At 40.3% G+C, this 22,284-nt stretch overlaps 1 protein-coding gene across 5 annotated transcripts in view; it reads right to left on the bottom strand.

The window, feature by feature from the left end:
* Positions 1 to 22,284, bottom strand: part of SOBP (sine oculis binding protein homolog) — a 202,653-nt gene that overhangs the window by 135,437 nt on the left and 44,932 nt on the right. For 4 of the 5 annotated variants that reach the window (XM_075862230.1, XM_075862231.1, XM_075862232.1 and 1 more), the window contains 2 exons: positions 18,745 to 18,883; positions 2,831 to 3,025 (listed from right to left, as the gene is read on the bottom strand). In XM_075862230.1, the coding sequence (XP_075718345.1) occupies positions 2,831 to 3,025; positions 18,745 to 18,883 (334 nt within the window). The remainder of the gene's footprint in view (positions 1 to 2,830; positions 3,026 to 18,744; positions 18,884 to 22,284) is intronic. The other variant, XM_075862235.1, reaches the window with a different exon arrangement.

Below are 22,284 nucleotides of genomic sequence, written 5' to 3'. Positions count from 1 at the left end.
TTCTGTATTCTCTATACAGAGCAGCTTTATCTCTCGTTTTACACTGAATCCGTCAGTCCCGCGGACCTTATGAACTAAAATGTGATTGATTACAGGTGGATCCTGCGTGTCAGACACACGCAGGACCTGCCAACACTGAACCTGTCAGGTCCGCGGGACTGACAGATTCAGTGTAAAACAAATGATACAGCTGTTCTGTATAGAGAATACAGAACAGCTGTATCTCCAAAAGTATTTTTTTTTTAATGAAGACTAATTACAAAGTTACACTAAACACACTGACTAAACTTTTTATTAAAAAAAAAAATGCCCTCAAAGGTGTACATAGCCTTTAAGGCTCTTATGTTGCTAATAAAATAAGAGTAAAATACTGAAAAATTCATTTTGAGCATGTGATTACACATCTTTCATTTAACTGGGCAAAAAGGTGGTTCTCAATTTATACGGTACCATAGAGCAGCTACATTCCCATAATATATGAAGACATATTTTTTTTTTACTAGCTGCAGAACACATTACGATTTTTTTGCCATTTTGGTATCCATGGTCGCAGATACTTGGTTTCTAGACATTGTCATGTTGAGAGAACCTCTTCAATGTACAAATATTTGTGTGTGGCCTTTATGGCAACAAGTTTGCTAGAGTAGCATGCTGAAAACCAAGTACAATTATTTAGACTAATAAAGTCATATGCCCCAATAATTACGTTGCTTACACATGTTTTAAAGGATACTTTCTTTTAGTTTGGAGTATACAATACAAGGAGGCAAGAAAGAGCAACAATGCAAAATACAGTCAGTCAGAAATGTAGAGATGTAAGATTCTCTATTAAAACCATGCTCTGTTACAAACTTGTTACTAAAGAGATGACTAATCAACTAATTGAGCTTTATTAATATTCTAATTATTCTAATTATTTATTGTTCTAATAATTCTACGCTTCTAATTATTTAATATGGTGATTTAAAGTTGATTTTCTTCTGTTTTTGCGATGGGAGCATTAATACTGTACAAGAGGAGTATAAACTGTTTCTGAAGGTAAAATAAGTCAATAGTGATCCATGTCCTTCAACAAATACTAAATTTATACGGTCTGATAAGCGAATCTTGAGTGTGAGAATTTAGCTACAAAAGTGAGATATGGGAGCAAGGTTGCACATGTGAAGAAACCGAATATTTCACCAGATTGAATAGTAACTTTGTGACTGTGTGAATAAGACAACAGGAGAAAGGGGTTGCCACTGGTAAGAGATAGAAGGTCATGAGAGAAGAAGAAAGATATTGGTAGACAGGAAAAGAGGATCCAATCACCATAAAGTGCCCGCTCATCTAACTGTGTAAAAGAAAACCATTTTATAAGTCTTGGAAAAAAGCCCAACTCGAGAGGAAATACATAACATGATAACATGCAATAGATACCTTATTATACTTTAAAGCTACACTTTGATAAACTTTGTAATATGGAATGCATGCCAATTACTTAAAATGTGTGAACAATGGCATATAACTTGTAGTAAAAAAAAAGATAAATATTACAATGAATAATGCATATACATTTTTTTAAGTTTATACTGTGGCATATATATGTTTAATGTGAAAGACTAAGACATGAAAGTTGGCAATAAAAAAATCCACCTCTCAGTTTAGGTCAAATTAGTCAGATATCGGTTGTCTTGTATGAAAGAAATATGGCCAAAATAAAGAGAATCTGATTGGTTGGGTTGTAACAAGCAAGACCATTTCATTTTTGAAGTATCTTTCAACAAAATTATGGTTACTGTAGATTAATTTTATAGGTGATCCTATTCTAAGTATAGACATGTTTACACAGACTGCAGATAATGAGATAGCACACTTATAGCTGAGCCAAGATATAGCAATAAAGGGTTAATTTCACATGCGTTTTGATGGTCAAATTGAATTTCAAATAAATGGTGCGCATTGGTACTGTATTTTTCTTTTGAAGTCAATGAAAAAATATATCTTTTTTTTTTTTTTGGCTGGGCCTTGGGAGAAAACAGGTCAGGGTGATACAGCGTTGGACATGGCAGACAGGTTGCAGTGGCAAAAGCTGTCTAAAGCCCCCAGTACACGAGTCTATAAGAGTGGCTTGGGGCATCGTACGGCTGACTATCCCACAGGCAAAATTTCTGCAGCAGATGCGGCTACTAGATCGTGACAGTGTCACTTTAAATAACCAGTAAATATGCAATATAGACATTATGGACAAAGCAATCCATCAATTTTTAATCATATTTCAATACAGTCATGTGAATGAGGCCTTACTCATTGTCAATAACCCTTTAGTAGAGTATTTGAGAACCATAATCTGGATAATTCATGTAGTAGTAGTCACCCACCACTCTCTTCATTGTGACTACTAATTATTTTAGGGTCAGCAGAAGTTTACATAAAAATGTAATATTGTGTTTCATTAAATGCTACATAGTATTGTAAGAACATTTATTCATAGTGGGATTTAATAATGTCTAATCTATCTTTTAACTATTTCCCTGGCATAAATTTAGGTCTGAAGTATAAAAACATAATACAAATGTCTGTACAATGTCAATTGTCACAGTAATAGCTTACATTGTCAAGGGATTTTCTATAGTCACATTACCTATACATTCTGCTCTAATAGTAAAGTACTTGTCTATTTCATCCCCTCCCTTTTCCCATCCCTTGGTTGAACTTGATGGACATGTGTCTTTTTTCAACCGTACGAACTATGTGACTATATTTACAACAGAATGCAGATTTTATATTGATTGGCGGAACATAAGCCATCATATTTAGTAGCACAAATATACATAAAGTCATTGTATACCTGTTGGTGGTTTCATGAAAGGAGGAGGAATTAAAGGTACCACAATTGGCATATTTCCATGATTTCCATGATCCATTGACCCTGCTGGTAGTTCTGGTAGCCCATTTCCTGCAGCCAGCCCTGAATAATTTAGATTTGTATTGAATGGTGAGATAACACTGTCCTCCAATACTTTTGGCTTTGGAAATGAATTTTCTGAAATAAAATGAGAACAAAAATGAAATAAATATATACTGTTACTATGTATTGCTAAAGGACTTTAATCAGTCATTATAAACCCAACATTTGTGGCCCTACTCTATGGTTTACTCACAGTATGTTTTGTCCCTTGTACTGTATATCTGCGTACTTTGACTTCCTTGAGTTTTTAACATTGTTTTTATATCTTTGACAGAATTTCTAAAATTTTGTGCATTGAAAAAAGTTAAATTTAATGTTACCTTTAATAAATATTATGAAGGGAGGTATCAACATAATTTAAACACAGCCTAAGGCCTCATGCACACGACTGTGGCCTTTTTGCCTGTAACACGCCTGTGTATAATGGAACCAAATTGTGGCCCATATAGTTCTGTGTGGTGTGCCATGTAACGTAGCAATCAAAAACTCAATCCAATACGTATAGCATCTGATGGAGCGACCTGCTTTTGATGCAGACTTTGATTGAAAAGAAAGCCATATTATGAATCTAAAATACAGACCTAACACTGGCAGCAGTGACTTTTTGGATTTACGTTGATAGATCATCATTGGCACTTTTCACTTGGAAGTCGTTGGTGTCATGGTTAAGATATTTATGTAGAAATATAGATTATATTTAAAAAAATATAATGAAAAACGGAACCCACAAGCTATTTGTAATTTGGGAATTATTCACTGAGTGTATTGTGAAGGTTAAGGCTCTATTCACATTGCGTTTGATCTTCATGTTGGGAATATTTCCCAACATACACTACCGTTCAAAAGTTTTGGGTCACCCAGACAATTTTGTGTTTTCCATGAAAATACATAGTTATCAAATGAGTTGCAAAATGACTAGAAAATATAGTCAAGACATTGACAAGGTTAGAAATAATGATTTTTATTTGAAATAATAATTTTCTCCTTCAAACTTTGCTTTCGTCAAAGAATGCTCCATTTGCAGCAATTACAGCATTGCAGACCTTTGGCATTCTAGCTGTTAATTTGCTGAGGTAATCGGGAGAAATTTCACTCCATGCTTCCAGAAGCCCCTCCCACAAGTTGGATTGGCTTGATGGGCACTTCTTGCGTACCATACGGTCAAGCTGCTCCCACAACAGCTCTATGGGGTTGAGATCTGGTGACTGCGCTGGCCACTCCATTCCAGATAGAATACCAGCTGCCTGCTTCTTCCCTAAATAGTTCTTGCATAATTTGGAGGTGTGCTTTGGGTCATTGTCCTGTTGTAGGATGAAATTGGCTCCAATCAAGCGCTGTCCACAAGGTATGGCATTGCAAAATGGAGTGATAGCCTTCCTTATTCAAAATCCCTTTTATCTTGTACAAGTCTCCCACTTTACCAGCACCAAAGCAACCCCAGACCATCACATTACCTCCACCATGCTTGACAGATGGCGTCAGGCACTCTTCCAGCATCTTTTCAGTTGTTCTGCGTCTCACAAATGTTCTTCTGTGTAATCCAAACACCTCAAACTTCGATTCGTCTGTCCATAACACTTTTTTCCAATCTTCCTCTGTCCAATGTCTGTGTGCTTTTGCCCATATTAATCTTTTCCTTTTATTAGCCAGTCTCAGATATGGCTTTTTCTTTGCCACTCTGCCCTGAAAGCCAGCATCCCGGAGTCGCCTCTTCACTGTAGACGTTGACACTGGCGTTTTGCGGGTACTATTTAATGAAGCTGCCAGTTGAGGACCTGTGAGGCGTCTATTTCTCAAACTAGAGACTCTAATGTACTTGTCTTGTTGCTCAGTTGTGCAGCGGGGCCTCCCACTTCTCTTTCTACTCTGGTTAGAGCCCGTTTGTGCTGTCCTCTGAAGGGAGTAGTACACACTGTTGTAGGAAATCTTCAGTTTCTTGGCAATTTCTCGCATGGAATAGCCTTCATTTCTAAGAACAAGAATAGACTGTCGAGTTTCACATGAAAGTTCTCTTTTTCTAGCCATTTGGAGAGTTTAATCGAACCCACAAATGTAATGCTCCAGATTCTCAACTAGCTCAAAGGAAGGTCAGTTTTATAGCTCCTCTAAACAGCAAAACTGTTTACAGCGGTGCTAACATAATTGCACAAGGGTTTTCAAGTGTTTTCTAATCATCCATTAGCCTTCTAACACAGTTAGCAAACACAATGTACCATTAGAACACTGGAGTGATGGTTGCTGGAAATGGGCCTCTATACATCTAAGTAGATATTGCATTAAAAACCAGACGTTTGCAGCTAGAATAGTCATTTAGCACATTAACAATGTATAGAGTGTATTACTGATTAATTTAATGTTATCTTCATTGAAAAAAACTGTGCTTTTCTTTCAAAAATAAGGAAATTTCTAAGTGACCCTAAACTTTTGAACGGTAGTGTATACCTCAGAGAAAGGGCTCCAACATATGTCACTGTATAAGAATACAGATACAGTGACATACAAAGCCCAAGGGGCCCCATTGTAATATATATATATATATATATATATATATATATATATACTGTATACGTTTTGCCTCTGTATTGAATATGGTAGCTGACGGCTCTATTCAATACAGGGGAAAAAATATACCGACGCATACCTTTGCAAATTATGTCAGAAGGTCAAATAAGACCCTGTGGATACTTTTGGTGTATGTGTCGTGTGCTTTAACAACACATATGCCTACATACGCTACAAACAGATAATCTGTATTTAGACTTTCCTATTACTCTGTATGGAATCAGAAGCCAACAGAGGTACAGTATGGTATCGTATTATGAATCCGTACACACTCCCATGGGAGAATATCTAGAGAAATATTCTCTTTAACCCCTTAGGGACACGGCCATTTTTTGTTTTTCGATTTTAGTTTTTTACTCCCCGTTTTCCAAGAGCCATAACTTTTTTATTTTTCTGTCAAGAGAGGGGTGAGGGCTTATGTTTTGCGGGAGGAGTTGTAGTTTCTATTAGTAGCATTTAAAGTACCATATAATGTACTGGGAAACTGAAAACAAATTATTTGCGGGCTGAAATTAGAAAAAAATGTGATTCCTCCATTGATTTTTGGGTTTCGTTTTTACGAACGTGCGGTAATAAACGACAACCTAACTTTATACTGTGGCTTAACACGATTATGGTGATACCAAATTTATATAGGTTTTTTTCTATTTTACTACTGTTAAAAAAAATAACATTTTTGTTTTACCACATTCTGAGAGCCATAACTTTTTTATTTTTACATGTATTGAGCAGTGTGAGGACTTATTTTTTTGCAGGACGAGATGTACTTTTTATTGGTACAATTTTTTGGTATATACACCTTTTTGATCACTTTTTATTAACCCCTTCCCGACATCCGCCGTATATATCCGGTGCACGCCGGGTGGGGGAATATGGAGCGGGCTCACTGGCTGAGTCCGCTCCATAGAGCCAGTGTGTCGGCTGTGTGTTACAGCCGACACTTCCGGGTTACGAGCGGGATCCCGTTTTAGCGCGATCCCGCTTGTTTAACCCGTTAAATGCCGCTTTCAATAGAGATCGCAGCATTTAAACTACTAAAAACAGGGGGGCGACCTCCTGTAACGTCCCAACGGCCCCCCCGCAGCGAGATCGGGGGGAGCCGTTGGTTGGCACGGCTGCCTGGGGGCCTGACGAAGTCCCCCAGGTCCGCCATCTTTGTACTCCGGCAGGGCTTCATAGCAGACTGTCAGAATCACGATATACTGTAATACATTAATATTGCAGTATATCGTGCAAGCGATCTAACGATCGCTGGTTGAAGTCCCCTAGGGGGACTAATAAAAAATGTAAAAATGAGTTAAATAAAGTCGTTTTGTTGTGTAATTAAAAGTTCAAAAAACCCCACTTTTACCATTTTCCCCCTAGAGCATAGTAAAAAATTAAATAAATAAACATAAGTGGTATCGCCGCATCCGTAAAAGTCTGAACTATCACAATATATCATTATTTAACCCACACGGTGAACGGCGTAAAAAAAAAAAATTGTAAACGCCAGAATCTCTATTTTTTGTTCACCTAATCTCCCACAAAAAAATTAAATAAAAAGTGATCAGACCGTCGCATGTACTCCGAAATGGTATTATTAAAAACTACAGCTTATCCCGCAAAAAATAAGCCCTTAAACCACTTAATAGACGGAAAAATAAAAAAGTTACGGCTCTCGGAATTTGGCGAAACAAAATTAATTTTCTTTCTTACACTTAGGTTTTCACTTGTAAAAGTAGTAAAATCTAGAAAAAAAACTACACATATTTGGTATCGGCGTAATCGTATTGACCCATAGAATAAAATTAACATATTGATTTAATTGCACAGTGATTTCCGTAAAAATGGCGCGCTAAAAACCATGGAGGAATCAGTGTTTTATTCATTTTCTACCCCACAAATAATTTTTTTCCCGTTTACTAGTACATTATATGGCAAAGTAAATGGTGCTACGAAAAACTACAACTCGTCCCGCAAAAATCAAGCCCTCATAGTACTATGTAGACGGAAAAATAAAGGCGTTATGGCCTTTGGAAGGTGGGGAGGAAAAAACTAAAATGAAAATCTGAAAAAGGGCTGCGGCGTGAAAGGGTTAAAAAAAATTCGCATTAAGTTGACCAATAAACAGCGATTTTGGCATTTCAAATGATTTCTTTTTTATGGTGTTCACTGTGCGCATTAAATAACGCTATATTGTAAGGCAACTTGAACCAGACAACTTGAACCAGCGTTAGATTGCTGGTACAATACACTGCAGTACAATATCACACAGTACAGTACAGTACAGTACAGTACATACACATAGTACATAGTACATAGTACATAGTACATAGTACAGTATAATCATCTTAACAGAGGCAGAGTGAAGGCAGACCTGGGGGCTTTCATTAGGCCCCTGGGCTGCCATGAAAACCGTCTGCACCCCACGATCGCGTTGTGGGGGCGCCGATGAGCTGTCGGAGGGGGCTGCCCACTTCTTTTTAACATCTCAGATGCTGTGGTCGCGATTGACTGTTCCTGGCCATTAGTCCCGGGGGTCAGCTGTAAAACACAGATGACGCCCGCAGCGTATGGAGCACGTTCCATACTTCTCCCCCGACACCATGACGTACCAGCATGTCCTGGTGCATGAAGGGGTTAAATCTCAACTGAACAAATGTAGCGGTAAATTATGGAAGGTGTGATGCCTCCAATATGTGCAGTATTCATGTGCGTGTGTATGTATGTATATATCTAAGAGCTCTTGCACATGACCTCCCCACAGAACTGCTGTTCCATACTGAACAAAATGATACAGTACGGTACAGCCATTACGTGGAGAGGCAGAGACTCCTAGCATCATAATTGTCTATGATGCCAGGAGAACCATTCACCTGTACCGTGGTCGGGTCAGGAAATCTGGCCGACACACGGACTATTTTTCATTGCCCGACTTCGGTTGTGTGCAAGAGCAATAAGGAATGCTGGATTATTAAATATTATTTTCTTGTAAGGGTAGTGAACCTCTAGGTAGATAGCCCAAAATGACATTCTAATACAAAATACGCTAATAATTGGTTGTTTCAGTTGCCTGATTCTGTTTTTTTTTTAAACTCAAGTTTACCATGCATTTCTAAGTTGAGATATATGTATATACACACACACACTTGAATTTCTATATGTGTCTAGAACAAGGTTGGTCAGACACGTTCAAAAATGATGTCATGTAAATCCTGTCCACTATTGGGCCATACTACAAGCTAACAATGTTAACTAGAACGATTCTGCTACTTATCTGCTATGTAACGCTAGCGTAAGTCACAACATAGATTACTATATGAATTCCCTCTTATCCCTTATACATTATAAAGCAGTGCTATACATTGCTTTAATTTTAGCAGAAAAAAGTATGCCAAAATATCAGCCAGCAAAAAAATCTTTCAACAAATGTTACAGAAATAGGGACACCTGCCGGTTATGAAACCTGCAATCTATAAAATTGTTGATAATGTTTGAACGAAATGAAACATAACAAAATACTCTTTTTCCTGTGGGAATAATTTTACAACATGTGCAGTTTTCAAAGAAATGATCCATCCTTTTTAATGTACCGTGTTTCCAGAATTCATAATGAATCTAATCCACTAGTTTCTAACACTCAAGGGCAAGCAAGAAAGCGGTTTGTGCTATTCACTTATGAATGTGCAGGACACTGTAATGAATGGAAATAAGGCTATTGATTTCACATTATGATAAAGAAATAGAAAATGCTGAATTAACCCGTACTGCCTAGTTACCCTGCCAAATTTAGCTTCTATCATCTCTATATAAGGCCTCATTTACACGAGCGTAATATACGCGCGTGCGACGGGCGTGCTTTTCACGCGTGTCGTACGCACCTATATTACTCTATTGGGCAGTGTAGACGATGCGTGATTTTTGCGCAGTGCGCGTGCGCTGCGTAAAACTCACGACATGTTCTATAATCGTGCGTTTTTCGCGCATCACGCACCCATTGAAGTCAATGGGTGCGTGAAAACAACGCATGACACACGGACGCTCCTGCGTTGCATGCGCGAAAATCACGCATCACTTGTTATGTCCATGAAAAACAGTCTATAAAGCTGGACAAAGCAAACAAAAACCAGGAAGTGCTTGCGTTTCCACTGCGAGTGGGCAGGGCTAGTGACTGGAGACTGTGAAGGTATCTTCCACTGTGAACATCTGCTGCCATGCCGCGTGGGATGGACGTGGAGCGCCTCCTCGTCCTGGTCCAGGGACATCCAGAAATTTGGGACACTCGCTCGGAGGCGTACCACAACCGGACGGCCAAGGAGGACGCCTGGGAGGTGGTCGCAAAGGAGCTGTTCGGCCAGGAGTGGGAGAGTGGCCGAACCCGTAACCGCAGTCGGTTGGGTGAGTACCAGGCATTTTCTGGCAAAGCATGTCATCCCTTTTGAAGAACTGGGGCCCTGTATGTGTCTTCTGCGCATTTTCATGAGAAACTTTTGTGGAGCAGGCGCATCACCGTGTACCACGTAATTGGCAGTGCAGGGCCCCTCATTTAAGTGAGAGGTCATAGTTCTGATGGTGTGATATCTGTTTTTTAACTCCAACAGTCCAAGAGATCAAAACACGGTGGCGGAGCTGCCGTGACCAATTCCGGCGTGAAATGGGTGAAAGGGGACGCAGCGGGAATGGCGCATCTCGCAAGCGACCCTATATGTATACCCAACAGCTGATGTTCTTGAAGGACATCATGGAGATGCGCACGTAAGAGTTTCTGCCATTGCATGTGTCTAATGTGTGTTCGCCCATGTCCTGTTTGCCATCGTGTTGTTGTAGGCATTGTTATATATTCTGTTCTAACGTAATTTTCTCATTCTAGAACCACCGACAATTTGGAGGATACCGCAGAGGAGACAGACGTGGGCGAGTCTCGGCCGGAACCTCCTGCTGCCCCTGTCCTGCCCCCTAGCCCAGAGCCGACACCCCTGGAGCCCGCCCCTGGCCAGTCTGCACGGGCCGTCGCCTCTCCGGCAGAGGAGCGCCCCGTGCGTGCCCGCACTCGCCGGGCCCGTGCTCAACAGGCCTCCGCAGCGGGGCAAGTAGATGCCCGGGTCCTGGAGTATCTAAGGCGAGCCGCTGATGAGGACGGGAACGATGCCTTTGGCCGAAGCATCGTTCCCCTCCTCCGGCTGGTCCCCATGGACCGTATGGGCCGTCTGCAAGCGTCGATCGTGACGTTGATCGACGCTTCCAGACCGCCCCACAATCCGAACGTGTGCTTCACGGCCATTGAACAGCGGCGCAGTTCAGCCATGCCGGCCACCACGCCCCAGGTGCCGGGCCCATTCCACCCAGGCCCCCAGATGCAACGCCCGCATCCGTATATGCGCCCTATGGCTCCCCACTTCCCTGGCCCAACATACCCCGGGCAACATCAGCACTACTATGCTGCGGAGGAATAACCTACACAGCTCCAGGTCCAGCATAGTGGTGCTGAAATGCAGGCCTATTCGTCCCCGGGCCACCAGTACCAACACCTTTAAGTGTGTTGGAGGCCAGAATTTGTGACGCCACAGTATTTTTTGGTGCAGGGATGCCAACTCGCCGTCCTCTTTTTTGTTGGATCTATATTATACACCATGTTGGTGTTTTTTGTTTGATGAAAAATTTTTGGGCTTTTGCAAAACCCTGTATTAAAAACGTGAATGTTGAATGGTTATATTTCGTGTTGTTTTTCATTGATACCCCTCAACACAATGTTTGGGCCACATTTCCTTGGCCTATACCCTCGCACAACTCTGGGATTTGGGTCCAATGCATATACACGTGATATGAGGTTTTATTTAATCACTCAGGGTTTGATATGGTTTGCAAGAGGTGCGGACGTTTAGGTGCTGTCATGGGCCCCGAGGCAAACTACGTACACTAGCAATTGGACTTTCCAAACTTTAGCCCACACAACATTCTATCTCCAGAAAGAAGGTTGCAAACTATCGAAAGTCCTGCTCAAACCCCCACAGATCTAAGGTCGCAGCCCGCGTCAAGACTCCTCTTGTTTTGCAAGTCCCTAACCCAAGAACAACCACGAAAAACAGAAAAACCCCAGGCCACATGTGACGTATGTAGGGAAGCCGACAAACAACAGAGAACCCTTCAAAGGTCATCACGCACCCACGGTGCCGCTCCAGATCGACACTCAAAATATGCCGCCAAAGTATCCCTCACGCGAAGCCAGGATGAGAGAGATCGGCCGAGAGGAATAACCGGGACACTGAGGCTGCTGCCTGCATGTGTAAGGATATTTGCTGCATCAAAGGTAGCATCATTAATGCAGCAGAAGTTATGCAGACCGACACACAATTCGATAACACGTGTCACATTCTGCATGGACAATTGCATTGCCGTCCCAAAGACACGCCACCTGCGCGACATAATCCCAAAGGCACATTCCACACATCGACGAGCTCGGCAGAGGCGGAGATTATGGTGCTAAACCTGCTTCTCCCAGCAAGCAGGGGTTGGGCCAGATGGCCTATTTGTAGGCTGGCTTGCCATGAATCTCCCCTGCGTTTTTGACGCGCGTAGAAAACGCTAGTCGTGCGCGCGTTTAAAACGCACCAACGCTGCGTATACGCAGCCAAAACGCAATGCCAACGCGCGCAACATGCGGCGTTTTTTGCGCGCGCAAAACGCACACGCTTGTGTAAATGAGGCCTAATACTGTACTTTCTACCTGGAAATATGCTCTAAGTCAGTCCCTAATTCGAATGTTAGGAACCATAACTAAATAGAGGCAATGGTTCTTTATAAGCACTTATTAAAGGGGTTGTCCCATTTAAGCAAACTGTTATTTTTTGTATAATTAAAGTTATACAATTTCCCAATATACTTTTGGTATTTATTTCTCAGTTTTCAAGATCTCTGCTTGTTGCTGATCAGTAGGAACATTCATTGTTTTCTTCTAGCGGATAAAATTCTGTCCACGGTCATGTGATGGTCACACAGGTGCTGGGATCGTTAGAAGACACAGCTCTGATACACCTACTGTAACGATCTCTGCACCTGTGTGTCCATCACATAACCATGGACAGAATTTTATCCACTGGAGGTAAACAATGACTGTTCCTACTGAGCATAAGGAATGACGGCTTCATTCCCCAACAGATGCCAAAAGGGTGACCTTTTTGCAACCGTCAGGCCAGTATACCTTTCATATGTACAGTATACGTATTTTTAACATGGCAATGTATGCCACTGTATGAAAGACACAGGCTTTGCTGCTCATAGAAGTCTATGGAGAGGCGAGGGTGGATCCAGAGGATGGAGCGGAGTGAGAGTAATACAGACACAGACGCTGCTGCCCATAGTCTATGGAGAGAGGAGCAGGAGGAGTGAGCAGGGAGAAAAAGAGACAGACAATGTTGTCCATAGAAGTCTATGGAGAAGGGAGGGGGAGCAAAAGGAGGGAACAGAGAGGAGACACAGGCACACTACCCATAGAAGTCTATGAAGAGGGTAGGGGTGACAGGACCAGAGAAGAGACACAGACTACTGTTAAGTGTTATGTCACCCTAGTGCTGGATTCTCAGTTACACTGCTCATTACTGTTGTATAATGTCCTTCATGTTGCTGCAGCTTCTATATATGTGATACAGATAGGAGAGCAGGATTCTTCTTTCTCTATGTGCTGTGTGTAGAAGACATGATAGCTGTTAGACTCCGCCCACTAGCTCAGAGAAAACTGAGAATTAGAGATGAAGCCTGCAGAGGGGAAAACTGATAAAAATGCAAGATACAAGTCATATAATGGCCAGAAATAGTGTTTATTCCTCATGTAAAACTTATTCTGAAGAGTCACCTAGTACGTTTTAAATATATTAATAGGGCATATGGACAGGGGTTTTCAGGAGACAACCCCTGTAAAGATCAGAAGTGGGACATTTGTAAGGGAGCAAATAATTTTTCACAGCACTATAAGTAGAATTTATGCTAAAAACAAAAGAGCAGCCAAAGGGCAATGAAATGAATTGAGTGTGTAAAATATGCAAATGAGAACTAAGCATTACAAGTCTGCATAATTATTCTTGAATGTAATACTGAAATATTTTGCATACATTTGCCAGCAGACAGAAAAGTCAAGTCCGAGTGAACAGCGGCTGGCAATATGGAACTGATGCATTCAGAATGGATAAGTGGACAGCAGGCCCCAACAGCTACAAAGAGGTGGCTCAAATGAAAGACTGTGAGGACAGCATGTAGTAGTATTGACAAGCTCCGCAATGCTCTTTGCATGGTAATTACCTTACTTTATGATCTAGCAGGGGAACTTCTGGTTAGAAGACATTTACTTTGGCTTCACAAGCAAAGCCTTGTGCACATGATATCCAAACTAACTTCTGGGTTCTTTTGGTATGGAAGCTGCGTACCAGACATTGTTCATTAATTTCATAAACCATTGCAATTGTAAATCTCCTGAACTAAATCTTTATTTTATAGTTAAAGGGGTTTTTCAATATTCTGTAGAGTTTTATGAAATGACACATGTTAAGAATTAAGAAATTAAGATTGTGGAAATCTTGTTCCCGCTTTTTACTGGATAGGTGGGTATGTATTAACACTCATGAACTCTTCATACAAAATTACTAGGACTTCAACTTTATTATATTGATTGGTGTAGGGTCTTAGCTGCTAGACCCTTTTTTAGAGCTGATCGATAACAGCTGGATCCTGCGTGTCAGAGATACCCAGGACCAGTTTTCACCGAAGTCGTTAGTTCTGCTGACCTGACGGATTTGGCTTTGATGGCAAGATACAGCTTCTTTGTATACAGGATATGTATACGTTTGTTTTTTTTTTTTTTAATAAAAATTGTTCAAAGGTTTACATAGCCTTTAAAGGGCTTTGCCCATCAGGGACATTAATGGCATATCCACAGGATATGGCATAAATGTAAGATAGATGCGGGTCCCATCTCTGGGACCTTCACCTATCTCTAGAACGGGGTCCCCCAAACCCTGTTCTACCGTTCTCGGTTCCAGCACGTGAGCAGTGCTGTTTTCATAAATGTTTACTGATTATATGGTCAGAAATTACGAAGAGGCCCAGGTCAGCAGCGGGAACCGAGAAAGGTAGAACGGGGTTTAGGGGGGGCCATTCTAGAGGCAGGTGCAACTCCCAGAGGTGGGACCCTCATCTATCTGACATTTATGGCATATCCTGTGGATATGCCATAAATGTCCCTGATGGGCAAACCCCTTTAAGCACTATACAGAGGTATTGCTTCAGCACTATATGTTAGTATTATTTCAGCACTGCCTAACATGCTTGGATATGTTTTTGGCGGTATTATGCAGATGCTGTGAAGTACAGTTACTTGTGCTTCGTATAGAAGCATTCTGCACTTGATGGTTGTATTATTTGAGTACTACATGACACTGTTTTGTTGACATTGGCGGTATAATTCGAGCACTTAAAGGCATTATTATGTGAGCTATGTGTGGCTTTGTTATGTTCGCACTGTATGGTGCTACTATTATTTGTATATCATTTTGGAGAAAAGTGCAGTATAGCATCCACTGTATTGGTGCTGCACATGGTGCAGAGTGTAGCCCACAGTACTGTTCAATGTCCGCTGTCACCTGATAAGGAAATCTTTCGTTTGCTTAAGGAAAAGTGTCGGAGGAACTTCTTACATATGACATTCGTTCAATTTAATTTTTAATGCCAATATGCCAGAAAACTGGTGTAATTGCATTAATGCATGACCTTCATTGACTAAACAGAGGCGTATTCAGTCTTTGTGCCTAGGGCAGCTCTGCCTCTGCCTATCACAATTTACTAAGCTTTGGTTAAGCTAGGAAAATAAAATTACATTTCACCTAATCACCCAGACAGCCCACTCCTCTATTTCCCATAAGCATCACTCACTATTGTATGATTCGATTTTTTTCAATGCCAATATACTATTATTATGCCTTTTCAGACCGATTTCTGTTCTGGAGTGTTAGAAAATAAGGCAGACATTTTTCCTTTCCTTATGTCTCTACTGATTTTTCAGATCATTAAGAGGGAGGGAATTATTTATTTAGTTGCCCTGGTTAAAGAAAAATTATCACAATCTATACTGCTATATCAATTCTTATTTATACTGGCATCTCTTAACACATAACCCAAGCTTCATGACTGAGCTATTTTTGCCTCAGAAATATTCTGTCAACATACAAGTAACAGGAAATTTGAACTTCTCTTGAATCTTGCCAACTAACATTTTTTTTATATGATGCCCTGTTTTAGTAAGTCCAGGCTCACACAGTGTTTTTTGCACACTAATTACGACTCTTTTTCAGCATCAGAATCGGCGCCTCACTTTTGGCTTCCAAAGCCTTTAATAAGAATTAGCACAATAGTACTTACACCGATTATTGTTTTTAGCTTGCAGAAACTAAATCAGCGGCGCTGAAAAAAAAAGCCAGCTGACCTATCTTGGCGCGGAATCCACACCACAAATACCTATTAAAAACATTAGAGAGGCATCCAAAATAGCTTGCATTTTAAAATCTGCATCCAAAATTCAATCACATCTAGGATTCTACATTTACATGAAACAGATCCACACTCAGCTTAGTGTAATCACCAATCCCAATTTGTATTCCAAATTTGGATTAACAATTTGGTTTTAGACAGACAGTGAAGCTATAACACTATATTAGGACCACTTTGTTGACAGAACGTATCAATTTTAGGCCTCTTTAAGACGAGCGTATTCACACTTCTGTATTTTGGTCACTATTTTGCATCAGTATTTGTAAGCCAACACCAAGAGTGGGTCGAAGACATTGAAGAGGCACAAATCTTTCCATTATAATCTTTCTCTGTGTAGGTTCCACTTCTGGATTTGGCTCCCAAATACTGATCAAAATACACAAGTGTGAAAGTGGCCTAATACAGATCCGAAATACGGAGGAATCACGGATGATTTTGTATCAGTATTTCATCAGTGTTGAATCCTATTACAGATCTGTATTACTGATGGGCTGTCTACTAGTGACATAAGACAGCCTCTTTGAAAAACTGATGCAATACAGATGACATACAGATGACACACGGACCAAATACGGATGCATCCATATTTTGATCACTCTCCATAAATTTTATGGCCACTTTCACACAGCAATATTTTAATCAGTATTTTGCATCAGTATTTGGACACCAAGACCAGGAGTGAAACACAAATTGAAAAACTATAATGGAAAGATTCGTTGGGTGGGGGAGTATGGAGCGGGCTCACGGACTGAGCCTGCTCCGTAGGACGAGTGTGTAACGCGCGGGGTCCCGCTCAAGCGTGATCCCGCTTGTTTAACCCAATAAATGAGACCCCCTGTAACATTCCATTGGTTCCCCGCCGCAAGATCGGGGGGGGTGCCTTTGGTTGGCGTAGCAGCCTGGGGTCTTCTGACAGGGCTTCATAGAAGACTTTCAGAATCACGATATACTGCAATACATTAGTATTGCAGTATATCGTGCAAGCGATCCAACGATTGCTAGTTCAAGTCCCCTAGGGGGACAAGTTAAAAAACAGTAAAATAAAGTTTTTTTAATAAATAAAAAATTAAAAGTTCAAAAAAAAACCTTTTCCGATTTTCCCTCAAGCACAATGTAAAAAAATAAAAAATGAACATAACTGGTATCGAGGCATCCGTGAAAGTCTGAACTATTCCAATATATCATTACTTAGTCCGCACGGTGAACACCGTAAAAAAAAAAACACGTCAGAATTGCTGTTTTGTGGTCGCATTATCTCCCACAAAAAATTAAATAAAAAGTGCTCAAAAAGTCTCATGTAACCCAAATTCTTATCAATATAAACTACAGCTTGCCCCGCAAAAAAATAAGCCCTCATATCGCTAAATCAACATAAAAATAACAATGTTACGGCTCTCAGAATATGGCGACAAAACTAAAATTTTATTTTTAACAATCAGTTTTTTCCTTGTAAAAGTAGTAAAACATAAAAAAAAACTATATCAATTTGGTATCGCTGTAATCGTATTGACCCGCAGAATAAAGTTAACATGCCATTTTTACCGCAGGGTGAACGGCATAAAAACGAAACCACCCAAAGTATTGAGGAATCGCTGTTTTTTTCTTTTTCCACCACCCAAATATTTTTTTTCCAGTTTACCACTACATTATATGGTACAATAAATGGTGCTGTGAAAATCTACAACTCGTCCTGCAAAAAGAAGCCCTCATACAGCAATATTGATGGAAAAATAAAAAGTTACGGCTTTTGGAAGGTGGGGAGGAAAAAACGAACGTGAAAATCCGAAAAATGGCTGCGGCGGTAAGGGGTTAACATTAGCTCCATATTATGGTCCACAAAAGATGGAATATGCTTGTCTAAAAGAAGCCTAACTGAAAATGTCAAATTTTGCAACCAAATTTAAAACATCCCAGATCTTTAAAATAAAAAGACTTTAAAATAAAAAGACCTGAAAATGTAAGTATAAAGTTTTAATGATGTTTGCCGCCATCTTAAATATCACGTTAGAGAACTGCATATTAACATTTCCTTATATAATGTTAATATTATAAGTACCTTCTATTTACAAGCAGGAGTGATTCTGATAATAAGCCTGAAGGGCTGCAGAAAATTGTAATTTTCACCACGGCCTTGCAGACATTGTCAGCACAATATAATCACCACTTATAACAACCAGTTTTTTTGTGTGACTAGATCACTCCAATAGACTGTTGTAATGTGCTCACAGAATGCAGGCTTAAACGGCTATTGTACTCTGCTAATGGCGCCTGCAGCCTTTAAGGTTTAGTATAAGAACTGCCATTCTGCATCACCACATTCAGAAAGCCAATCCATAACTTTTTTATTTTTCAGTCAACATAGCTGTATGATGGGTTGCTTTTTGCAAGATGAGTTATATTTTTCAACTGTACCACTTTGGAATTCATATAGCTCATCGATTAAATTGTATTGCTTTTTTTAGGGGAGTCGCTATTGAAGCAGGGTTGATCAACCGACTGTCAACTGGCAGACTTAATAGTATGGCGGTTCACAGGAACAACCAGCTCACCGCGACATACTATTATGTCACGGGGTAAGAACTGGTTAAAAGCATTGAAAACCCTGGTGGATCCAACTAATATTTTCTTCAAGGCTAACATGCTTTCCTTTCTTACTCTAGAACAAACTGATTTGTTATGTCCTTATTATATAAAATGCCTTAATAATAAATGATTACCTTTGAGAACAGAAATATGCTGCCGTCCCTCCCCATCTGTATGGTAGTTCTTAATTTCAATATCCTCTCCGTCTTTCAGCTCCACCTTGTCATAACCATACCAGCCAAGAAGTTCATTCATGGTATTCTCTGCAAAGTTCTGAAAAAAATGTAAAAAAAAATCCCAGTTATTTGCAAGATCCTTGGTAGCCAAGAAATAGCCATATAATAATGTTATCCAGAAAATGAACCATAGACATATTTTATTAAAGAAGCGCTCAGGCAACTTTTTTTCCGTATATATCATGCTAACTCACCAGTAATATTCTTGCAGTGTCATTTGTTTCTTCCCAGCTCTATACATTTTGAACCCTTTCATTATAGCCAACTGTGTCATGTGATCTCAGTCTAATCACCAAAAAAGAACATGCGCTCATGTATAGACTGGAGGTCACTCTCTCCTGTGTAGATGACTTGCTGTGAACTACAGGATTATATCATCCCCAATTAAATCCCTCCCAGCAGCTATGACACCTCCCCTCCCCACCCAGCTCCACCATCCTTGTTCCTCTATATGTCCCCCCTTTCATATAGTGCTGCTAAAGAAATGATTTCTGCTCTATCTAAGGAATCCTGGAGTGCAGTGATATAATAGGTGAGTCCACACAATTATTAGCTGCAGAGTTATAAAACTCCCCTGACTCACACTGTCTATACTATCTGTGTGTGCTGCATGCAAAGAGTCCAGTTTATTTCTATGAGATGCTGCTCCTCGCTGCCTCATGTAAAAAATTAAGTGAAGAAAACTAGACAGTAGCAGGAGGAGACAGGCTGAGCTGCATCACATAGGATACACTGAGACTCTGCAGTGTGAGGACAGAAGTTCTATGCTACTGATCTATAACTTGCTGCACTTAGATATGATCCAGAGCAGAGCAAGTGCGGTGTAATAAGACTCCGCCCCCTCTGCAAAGCCAGAAGCATCATGGGAAAAGTAGGCTGCATTAGGGGAAGAAAGAACCAAAATGGCAGACAAACCATAAACGGCACATCAAGTAAAACATGTATATAACATGGCATACACAAGAGTCTCTACATTATTCTTTAATAATAGCTTATGCTGCCCTATATAGGCAAAAAAATATTGCTAGAGTACTTCTTTAAATATTTTATAGGTGACACATTAGCTGAGATCATGCTATAGCTAAATGCATAATAGTGACATAATATCATAATGTACATTTATGCTGGCATACTGGTCATTTAAAGTATAAAAAACATCAACTTCAAAACATAAATATACCGTTCTATATAGAATTAATCTATATAGCGATTTGTAAACTTTGTCAATTCATTGCATTACTAATGTTGTACTGGTTTTAGTCTGTATTAGATTGGAGTCACATACGGCAGATTTGTTGGCGAAAATTCTACGACTGAAAATCAGTTCCATTCATCTAAATGGAACTTGCAGAAATCCATGAACAAATCTCATCCACACGCTGCGTAAATGATGAGCGGAAAAACAGAAATTGACCTGCGGTGCGGTTTTTTAATCGACAGCATGTTAATTGTATTTGCGTAATCGCTGCTTTTTTGTTGCGGGTTTTCCCCATTGAATTGGGGAGGTAAGACCTGCAACAAATAGCAGATGTTATGATTTTTACGGTGGAAATGCTGCTATTAGCAAAAGAAAACCTTATACTTACCCATAATTCTGTGCTTACCCAGAATTCTGAGTTTCTTCGTCCAGGCCAGCCCCCTAGGATGATGATTCATGTAAGTATGAAACTTTATTTTTTTGTGTGCAGCTTTCCGTAGCGGACATTCAGGCCAAAAAACGACACCGCAATTTTTCTGCGGGAATTCCCTGCGGCACCCTACTTTTACACAGTGTATCCGCCCTGTGTGAACATAGCCTTATAGTCCAGAGCTATGCTTACAAATCTGCTGATTGCTATTGGAAACAGACATCAATTCTATTGAGAGATCCCTAACAGTAGTAAGCCAGTTCGTTTTTTCTACATCCTATTACTTAGTGCCTGATGTAAGGATAAGGCCCCATGCACACGAACGTGTTTTTGCGGCCGCAATTCCCCCGAAAATCCACGGGAGAATTGCGGCCCCATTCTTTTCTATGGGGCCGTGCACATGACCGTAGTTTTTGCGGTCCTTACACGGCCCGGGAGCCCGGACCGCAGAAAGAACGGGCATGTCTTATTACGGCCATGTGCATGTCCCGCGATTTGCGGGCGGCCTGCGGCTGACAGTCCGCTGACAGTCCGCAGCCGGCCGACCCGAAAATCACGGCCGTGCACACGGCTACGGTCGTGTGCATGAGGCCTTACACTTCACATAACACAAATCACCAGAGCAAGCTCCGTACAGATTGTGCATTTACAAAGTTACTCAAGTTTTCATGTAGATTAATTCTATAAGTAAACTGTAAAATGGTGTCCAAAAGTGAATATATGCATTCAGATTTAATGTTTTTCCAGGACAGAAAGGCTTTTCCGCTATATTTGTGCTAGATGCCAAAACACGTCCCTCAATAGGAAATACATGTCTGCCGTAGTGTCACAGTTGTTAAAGCATAAATATTACAAGAAGGGATAAAGAATTTCTGCAAAGCTAAAATGAACTCTCTAAACAGGTTTCTGGAAGGGGCACTTAAAGAGAACTTGTCACTATGACAGACCTCTTTATATTGGAGCATCAGTATGATACACACGGCGTTTTTTGCCAAGCAGAAAAAATCTGTCTCAAAATACCTTCAGGATTTTTGAGGCAGATTTTAAAATGCAAGCTTTTTTTGACATGTTTTTTAAAAGTGATCTTTAAGTGGTTATTTTTTGCGTTTCTTCTTAATTAAGCAAATGTAAAAAAAAAAAAAACTCATAATAAACATTCATCCACTAAATAAACGGACAAAGAGCCAAACAGAGTACTGAAAATAAGGCACTTTCTGGTACTGTGGAATTACATGGTGTATCACATGATCTCTCTTAGGTAGTCAGCAGCTCCGCCCCTCTGTTTGGCACTTTTGGGGGGTAGTTTAGTGGATGCAATTACATTTAGTAGTATCGATTTATCACACATATGATTATGTGAATAGGTCTGCCACATTGATAGGTTTTAGTGGAGAGTTACACTTTCTATATTAATGTGTAAAGTGCACAACATACTTCCCAATTATGGCCAACCAGTTCTGCCAATAGGACCACAAAAGGGTGAATTTATGCAAATTTGCCCTAAAAGGTAGGAGCTGAAGAAGGGCTTTAAATGCCCTTTCATTTAGGATTCAAATATTGGTAAGTATGTGCACAATGGGCCTCAGTTTTCAAAACTACAGAAGACAAGGGCAGATGGTATTTATATAAATTTACCAAAACAAAAAATATCCTATAAAAAAAATTCTCTCCAAACTGGTGATCCGCCACGTTTCTTCCACCACTGTCCGCATCAATGCCGCACATAACCTGCGTTGCAGATTCTGTTGCGGCTCTGCCTAAAATGGGCATTAAATTGATGCGGACTAGCCGTTGCGTATTGAGGTGAAAG

Source organism: Rhinoderma darwinii, chromosome 4 (assembly GCF_050947455.1).
Source record: "Rhinoderma darwinii isolate aRhiDar2 chromosome 4, aRhiDar2.hap1, whole genome shotgun sequence".
Taxonomy (NCBI): Eukaryota; Metazoa; Chordata; class Amphibia; order Anura; family Rhinodermatidae; genus Rhinoderma; species Rhinoderma darwinii.
Note: the sequence above shows the minus strand (reverse complement) of the source record. Positions and strands in the feature narration are given on the sequence as shown.